The sequence below is a fragment of the Dinoponera quadriceps genome, unplaced genomic scaffold (genome assembly GCF_001313825.1).
Source record: "Dinoponera quadriceps isolate SergipeBrazil2010 unplaced genomic scaffold, ASM131382v1 scaffold3382, whole genome shotgun sequence".
Lineage (NCBI taxonomy): Eukaryota > Metazoa > Arthropoda > Insecta > Hymenoptera > Formicidae > Dinoponera > Dinoponera quadriceps.
In genome coordinates this window covers 120,436-129,610 of record NW_014557371.1, presented here as the reverse complement: position 1 = coordinate 129,610, position 9,175 = coordinate 120,436, and the positions used below count along the sequence as shown (strand labels likewise).

The window sequence follows — 9,175 nt, the reverse complement described above, 5'->3', positions numbered from 1 at the left end:
TGCTTCAACAGCTTAACTCCATATATATGTATATTGGATTTAGTCGGTAATGTTAACTTAAGTTAAAAAGGAAAGATTTCAACACTAACTCAAACAATTCATTCATAAACTAACCACGTAGGTTCCTCTTCTTCTCAATTATGCTGCAGACAGTCGAAAGCTCGACTACAACGCCACTAATTACACCACGTGCGCTATTCAATCGAGTTTTCTTTTATACTCTCGGTTCCACTCATTCGTCCCGAACTAGATTTATGGCTTCTGCCCACAGGACGCGGCGGAAGTTATAATACACAAAAAACTTCTAGTTCTTACCGAAAAAACGGCATGTTGATTGGCTACCGCGCAAACTTCCATTGCGTGGTAAGTGTTGTCGCGTCTTATGAGCAGAGGCTATTAGCGGTCTAGTAGTATATAAAAACCTGTTGTTATATTGCTTTCTTCTTTGGCGGTAGTTGAGAAAAATACAAATTTTCGGAATTCTCGAAGGATTTTTACAAGTATCATCCCATTTCGAAAATGAGTGGAAGAAGTATTGGTTTTTCTGGATTTACAAAGCAAACCGAAACGTTATTATGCGGTATCGGAGCTAGTGAATTAGTAGAGGAATTCAAGACGAGAGATATATCAACCAATGTGTTGCATAAATTAACCAAAGAGGATTTTTTGCGGCTTGGTAATATATTCAGTTTAATAATTATGTTATTCTGCTTGTATTAGTATATTTGTATACTCTACTTATAAACATATTTATAACTGTTTTCGCAATTAAAATATAACATTTTTACCAGAACGTTGTAAAAATATGTGTTAGTTAGGTTAAGTTAAAGTCTAAATGCAAAGTATTGTCAATAGTATCTCATATATTAGGCCTATTTTCTATTGCTGCACTGGTTTTGCTAGTTTTCCTTTTTCTTTTGTCCACGAAATCTTAAGAAAAAGGGAAAAGAAAGGACCAAAATGTAAGCTAGTACAGCAATAGAAAAGAGAATTATTGTGAGTGATTTATAAGAATATATAATAAGGTCTAAAATTTTACTTTCAGGTGCCAGTGAAGATCGTGCTGAACATATAGTCAATGTTTTAAATGTCTCAAAGAGGAAAAATTCTGATAAAAGGCCAAAGTTTCATCCGAAGTACTAAATCATTATTGAATTTTCTTATTTGCACATATATTCAATCTAAATTTATATTTCTTGCAGGATATCTGATAATATAGAAATATTAAAACTAGGAGAAAAGCAGTTAGCTTTGTTTCAAGCTTTTATAGAATATTGTAAATTCAGACTTAAAAAAGAAAAAATCAACTTTTTCATTGAACCTGACAAGGCATTAAGTGCTTCTCAGATTCTGTGTATTGCTGCTGACACTACACTTGCAGAAATTAATGAAGCTGAATTAAGACTGAGAGAATTGGAAACTATGATAATTACGGTATATGTATAGAAAGTAAAATTTATAGTATATCAACTGTATATGATAATTGTATATAATAATTTTCAAGTTAAGTTTATATTTATTTTTGATTTATATTTTTATTTTCCTAAGTAAGTAAACATTTTAATTTTATTTTTTACAGCCTAAACGTAGATCAATTTATTCCTATATACTATTTTGCGCACCAATAGGTGTGGTATGCATTGTTACATATAAGTTGTTAATAAGTAGCTTTTGGAAGTAATGGTTTTTTTTCATCGGATGCTAAGAGGTTTGAGTTTCTTAAAGGAGACAAGATATTATTATCATTTTTTTGTTGTATGTATTACGAATTTTTATGAAAAACAATTTCGGAATATTCTGTACTTATATATATACATATATATATATATATATATATATATATATATATGTGTGTGTATGTGTATGTATGTATAAACATAATATAAATATATTATATTTTTGATAAAAAAAGGTTGGAAAAACTGTTTCCATTTAATTCTTCCTATTTAATATATATGAATTATTTTCTTGAAGGTTTACTATTTTTCAGGAAGTTACGCCAAAAAGTTTCTCCTAAAATTTTATTTGACCTAACTAGAATAACACTTTTCTCAAAGTAAGAACAAAAAGGAAAAAAACACTTGTGGTAAATCAACGGTAATTAACGTTTTTACAGATTTAAGATCTCTCTCTCTCTCTCTCTCTCCTATACTCTTCCCAGAACGAGCCGCATAGAGGACGTATAAAGTGAATCGTGACAACGATGACCCCGGCGAAGATCGAAAGGAGCGTAATATGGGGGTGAATGCGGGACGAGGCCGAGTAAGATCGAAAGAGACGCGTATATATAGGATAAATAGTGACACACCGCGGGAAATCGAAAGGAACGCGCGATATGGAGCGGTGATCGCGCGGAAGCTCGCTCGAGGGCGGGTGGTCCCGAGGACGAACATCCTGCGCCTGATCGTGCGTTCGCGCGCGCACATCGCACACCCCCGTTCGCGGGACGGTCGCGCATGCGCGCTCGGCCGCTGCGAGAGCTTTGAAATCTCCGCTTCAGTCGCACTAAGATGGACGGTGGAGCGTACGGTGGCGGAAAGGCCGGGGCACCTTTCGATCCGATCGCGTTCGTCCAACGGCCGCAGGTTGTCCTAAGGGCAGTATGTCTGGTAAGTCGTCGCAACTCTGCCAACGATTGCCGACGATTCGTGTGATCGGGATGACCCGTTGCCTAGATTGAGAGAAAGAGAGAGAGAGAGAGAGGAAGAGAGAGAGAGAGAGAGAGCGTTTCCTCGACTCGCGAGCGGATGGACATTGATTTTAAAAGAGCCCACGGTTCTTCTCCCCACCCTTGCGTCGCGATGGGGTTCTATTGATTTTTCGCGAATTCCATCGGTACNCCCCCCCCCCCCCCCCCGTGCCATGGGGCTCTATGGCGTTCGTTGCCCAAAACGAGACCTATTTGCTAGTCTATTTATGGTTTTTCGCACTCGCTCTGTCTCACTGGCGGATATATCCGCGGTGAGATATATCGGCAAATCGGCGCAGGACGCTCCCTTGCGCCTAATCCTTCCTCCGTCCCCTCCTTGATGCTGTATGTGGGCTGTGTTGTTAATTCTCCCCTCTTTCTTTTACATCTTTTGTATATTCGCTCGTTATATTCGCGACAGAAATAATTATTTTTATTAATAGTATACATGCTCTTTCTCTCTCTTTCTCTCTCTCTCTCTTGGGTGTATGTGAACTATGATTGAGTATATAAGGCATTTTTAGAATCATGATGCATCAAGTGCCTCTCAATATCTAAGGTACATCTTAATATCTAGATATTAATAATCGGCGATATTTTACGAAGGAAATTATGTTTAACCTTGCCAGTTCACTTGACCTATTTTCACTTTTAGAACGATCACATGGATATTGATCCTGTCATTCTCAAATTTTATGGTTTTATTGATTTTTTACTTTTAAGCAGTAATGTTAAAAAACGATTGAAAAGGAATTAAACTTGTACATGCTATTTGAGTTTGAATATCCAGATATACATACACAGAAAATAAAATGGAATAAAATGAGAATCAAAGATACAGATTCTAAAAATAGAGAGATATTAATTATAGAGAGATATGTATGTACATATAGCTTACTTATTTTATACTTTTTTACTTATACTTATTTTAAATTTAACTTTAATACTTCAAATATATGCATCTTTCTATACACTTTTAAACTTATGCTGTCAAGTTTATATGTGCTTCTCTTTTCAAATTTTCTTCTGTCTTGTGTATATCTAATGTTTTTATCATTCGTATTGTTCTTATCAAAAAAATATGTACATATATATAAAGTAAATGTGTAAATATATATTTCGATACAGTGTATGTACATATATATAAAGTAAATGTGTAAATATATATTTCGATACAGTGTATCTTTACATTTGCCTGCAAGTTTTCACAATTGAAATATATTTTATAGAAAAGCCTTTCTCTCATGCTTTCAGCTCTTTGCAATAATCGTATTCGGTTGCATAAGCAGCAAGGGTTACCTTCTAAAGGATGAAAAAGAAGTCTGTCTCTACCATGAGGACAATAACGCTTGCAATTACGGGATCGGTATCGGGGTATTGGCGTTTTTGGCCAGTATCGGATTTCTCGTGGGTGAATACTTGTTCGAACAGATGTCGTCTGTCAAGACTAGGAAACATTTCGTCCTTATAGACTTGGGGTAAGTCATACACGTATTTACATAACGTCGCATATTTTATAAATAATATTGCGTGTTTCTAGAATAATTTTTGAAATTAATATAATTTTCTTTATCGTATTATTATGATATTCTGTAAAAAAAAAACTATTCTGTAAAAAAAATTCTGTAAAAAAAACTAACATTCTAATTACATACACAGCTTTTCGGGTTTCTGGTCTTTCTTGTATTTCGTGGGATTCTGTTATTTGACGAACGCATGGAATAATTCTGAAAGACCAAAGGACGGATATGGCGTAAATAATGTGCAAGCGGCTATCGCGTTCTCATTTTTCTCCATCTTCACTTGGGTATGTTGGATCGTTTCTTATTCTGTAGATATCTAAAACAGTAGTCTTTGTTTAATTATTAACACCTACACTCAATTGCCGCATATATATTTGAATTGAATCTTACTATAAAGATATACACTCATGGAGAAGCATATTTTTAATACCGTTGATGTGTTAACAGGCTGCTTGCGCTTGGTTTGCATTTCAAAGATTTAAGCAAGGAACTGACGCAGCATTCGCTCCGAGTTACGAAGCGGATCCTGTCGGTGGCACAGGATACACAAGTTATCCCGATGCTACTGATACTGCTTACCAGGAACCGCCATTTGGCCAACAGCAACAACGGGGTATGGGTGACTTCCAAGCCCCAGCTTACTAGAAGTCATCCATAGTCAATACCAAAATGTATTTCCATCGGATTGCACAGCGAACTACTTACGAAGGAAGACGGTTTAAGATAATTTCTCAAAACAAGATTATATTGTTTTCCGCCACCTATTTTGCTTAAAGGTAATTATGATCGTATCATGTTTAAAATTATCATAGACCAGAATCCATTTTCTTACGCGATAATTCTACATCAATGGAAAAAAGTGCACGTGTACTTTTAATTCCAACCAAGGAAGTTGTCGAGCTGTATAAATAAACGATTCTCACTCGAGGTTTATACTACGTATAACAATTAAGAGAGCACTTAATACTTTCTTACAAAAATGGGCAAGATTCAAGCAGCTGTAATTTCACATAACATAATTTTATTGTTGCTCTACACAATTGTTTTTTGAATGAAAAATGTAAAGAATTGCGAATTTTACGATATTTTCACCAATTTGTGATGTGTCCACAAATCTTTAGAAAAAATCGGTAGTTATACTATTTGATAAAACCAACTTCCAACTTTAAGAATCCATTTTCCGAATTGCTGTACGATGATTTTCAACGAAGTTATGAGCAATCAAAATTAAAATGCTTATGTCTTCTTGATAACTCAGAATTGAGAAATTGTAGAGAAATTTCGTCCAAAAGTAAATTGTAAAAAGCTTCAATCTTTCACATGAAAAATTCAAGAATTTTTTCAAATGTTTGTTACGCTCATGACACGTCTAAAAATGACGAGAAAATTTTATTCAGCTCGTTTTCGATACGTAAAAATTTCCAAAAATTAAAAGAATGATAGGAGTCATTCGAAAGTAGAGATTTTAAACTTTAAAATCCTTTCTTAGATTTAGATTACGATAACTTCTGACGAAGTTACAGAGCTACTTGAATCTTGCCTATTTTTTGAAAAAGTGTCAAGTGTCAGTTCCCTAATTGTTGTACCTAGTGTATTTGTGAGTGCGGATTTTTTTTTTCGTGATAACTCTGTAAAGCTTTACGTAATATTTCGTGGATCTGGCTAGAACAAGCGTATTAAATTGTGTTTTCGTTTACAGACTAAAGAAGAACTTCATTCGCTGATAGGTCGCTGGGCAACGTTGTGGTCGTAGAGTAAGTTTTCATGGCAAGACGTAGAAGGAAGTTATTTGTTAAACTGTGCTTCTTATTGTTGACCACTTGTAAGTTACACTTATATCCATACGCCCGATGTCACACAAAAAAACATTAGGTGTGTTTGAGGTATATCATATGCGTTACGCCTGGACATACGCATTACGACGGGATACTACTGACCATGAAGTAAATATGATATATCTTGTAACGAGTAACTTATAGCAGCTCCATAATAAGTAAGAACTAGTACATGCACAGGCTATGTATATTTTAACGTTGTAACGTGTTCATAGTAAACGCGAATTAACTGTAACAGTAATACGATGCGTTGCATTGTCATGAAATTAGTATTAAACGCGTACACATGAGATGTAGGCTTGAGATGAGTAAATTTCCGCATAAGTCGAGACAAGTATATGTTGATATTAGAGAGTGAGACAATACTTAAGTTGCCCTTCTTTTTCTTTTTACTACTTAAGTCACTTGTATTACGTTCGCGAGGTGGCGTAGTGGCATTACGAACGTACATACTTTGCACTGATAACATACTTTGAATAGTGATAACATAGCAAACCAAAGTTTATTTTCTTTTCTATTAATATATAAGTTTATATACAAATACCCACACACAGATTTGCGTATAGAAGTCGCCTGACATCCGCGCAATACAACTCACGTAGGACTTATGTATAAATTGTCTGCGATATTCACTATTGCAGTATATCTTAAAATTTCATATTTAAGTCTTGTTACACGAAACTTTCGTCCATTAATGCCATCGATGTGTATGTCCGACAAATCATCGATGCAAAAAGGACCGATGTATTGATAAATGCATCACCAGGGAAGCTTATATTTTCGATAATTTGTTCATATTCTTCGAGCTAACGATATTCTTACTAATAATTATATCTATCTGGTATATAATCTCAGGAAGATGCTGTACAATTATTAAGGAAGATTATTTATTTAAATATTTTTATTTATGCCGCACTTGTGCACGATAGATATATTGCTAAACGTGGTGGATCTCACAATTATGAGTTTACCCAAAGTACATATACGCAACGATTTCTATAGTTCGTTAATTACAGAAGTTTTACATACATCAGAGTCGATTATACAGCAATTCTGATTCGTCATCTCGAAGTATGCAGTGATCTTTAATTTTAAATAAGAAAAGTATTATATATACGTACTTACGGTATAATTTTAAGTTGCGGGATTAAATACTAGCTCGGTTGAATAATTCTACGTTGTACGCTGTATTAAGCAAACGTGAACATCGTTAGAGACATCTAGTAATTCAGTAGTTTAGCAATGAATTTGAGAGAATTATGCGTTCCACGCGTATATGTGTATATGAAACAAAGATTGAGTGTGATAGGCCCTTTTGCGATTTTTGTTTGTGTAAAAACATCCTCAAAATTCTTACGAACACTTGCGTGTGTACTCCCTGCTCGAGGTCTCGGCGCATCTAGTACGTATAATTCTCTCGGATAAAATCTACTAACTCTCGATATAAGATATCCCGATAATTTGAGAAGAACCATGGTTTGTGTATAAAATATTACGTGAAGTGCAATAATAATCATTATATGTATCCTAATTGCTTAAAGAGAAAAATCATCCCTTTGGATATGCAGGATTAATTATCACGATGAAAAGTATTCTCTTCAAAGTACCAGACAAACTGTTGTATTATTCTATATTATGTTCCATTGTGTGCATAACAATCGACTCGTTGATTTGCCCGTATATTCAAAGGGTTGAACTTGTAGATGTTCAATCTTCTCAAAATTTATCTTTTATTTTTTGTAAATCTTAACCCTTCTACATATATAGAGCTGATAACATTGTTGACTAATAGCATGACGCGACGATGCGACAGTACGTCGTGTCACCAACACCAAGGAGGGTTAAGGCAATGATAAATGCAGCTTAAAAATCTCAACCTTTATCTGTACGGGGAAGAGATAGTGCTGTTGATTTCACATCGGATCTAAAGTCGGAAGAAACAAAGAGGAGTAATCGTATATTGGGCGGAGTATAGTGCTGTCGAGCAAGTGTCTATTGCAGAGGTGTAAAGGAATAAAAAAAATGCGTATCAAGATGGGTATCGATAACTAAATAGCTGTTGTATGATTGTATTTATATATATACATAAAAATACATATACGTATATATGTATATGTATATATATATACATATATATAATGCATTTAATGCAGTAGTAATACGTATGCGTCTGTAAAGATCTGAGTGTTTTAGGGACAATTCCAAGATTTACCGTGTAATTTAAAATAGCCAAAATATACATATAAGTGGTTATTTTTATGCAAATCAAAATGATTGTACGACGAGCCAAGTGATAAATTACGTTCATTGCTTGTGCGTGAAGCTGCGACTGCATTTTTGCAAACTGTTCGTTTCAGATGTTGCGTTTCGTGTAAAATCGTTTACTCTCTTCTCTTGTTACTGTTTCTTCTTTTTTTCCACACACACACACACACACACATGCATATTCCGCAAAAATGCGACTGCGCGCTCAACGTGCTTCTGTCAGGCGTGTAGGCGCCGAGAACTCTTTTTCTAAAAACAAATTTATAACGTGCGACTACCGTTGTTACTTTCGTCTCGTTTGGCAATTGAATAATTGATTCTCTCCGATGTACGATATAGTGATACGTTGTATGTACCAGCCTTTTTGGTACCACCTTTTCATTAGCGTTACGCGAATATAAAACGAGCATCATGTTGTTTAAGTTAGAGATATTTTGTGGTAGCTTTACGGAGATTTCGTTTCTACAACGTTGTATAGAGCACATCTTATAGAATTTGTATTCACGAGATGCAGGATTTTATTTCTTAATAAATTTTTGAGTGCCTAATACACTTGACATATTTATCTTCCGATTTCTCTTCGATTAAGGCTACGGAATAGTCGCTGTGATTCGGTCCTTGTTTAATGACGTCGAAAGCGAGAAAATACATGGCAAGATTTTTTGCGTTATACTTTCAAGTAAAAAAATATATTCACAAGATAAATTGTTGTGATCGATTCAGCACACTTATAAAATTGGACGAACACTTTCCTTTTACTCGAATAATCAATAAATAATCGCAAAATTAATTTGACACGGAACCTTCTTTCTCAATCTCTTTTCTCACAATTTTGTCAATGTTAATTTTGCGACTATTTATTG

General features: G+C 34.8%; 1 protein-coding gene across 1 annotated transcript; it reads left to right on the top strand.

Moving 5' to 3' along the window:
• Positions 1–420: 420 nt before the first annotated feature.
• Positions 421–8,862, top strand: LOC106749065 (synaptogyrin-2). Its single transcript, XM_014628125.1, has 7 exons — positions 421–676; positions 1,046–1,136; positions 1,203–1,434; positions 3,944–4,167; positions 4,349–4,496; positions 4,660–4,988; positions 5,912–8,862. Exons 1-6 carry the CDS (start codon positions 520–522, stop codon positions 4,855–4,857), a joined length of 1,050 nt encoding a protein of 349 aa, XP_014483611.1. The 5' UTR covers positions 421–519; the 3' UTR covers positions 4,858–4,988; positions 5,912–8,862.
• The last annotated feature ends 313 nt before the right edge of the window (positions 8,863–9,175 follow it).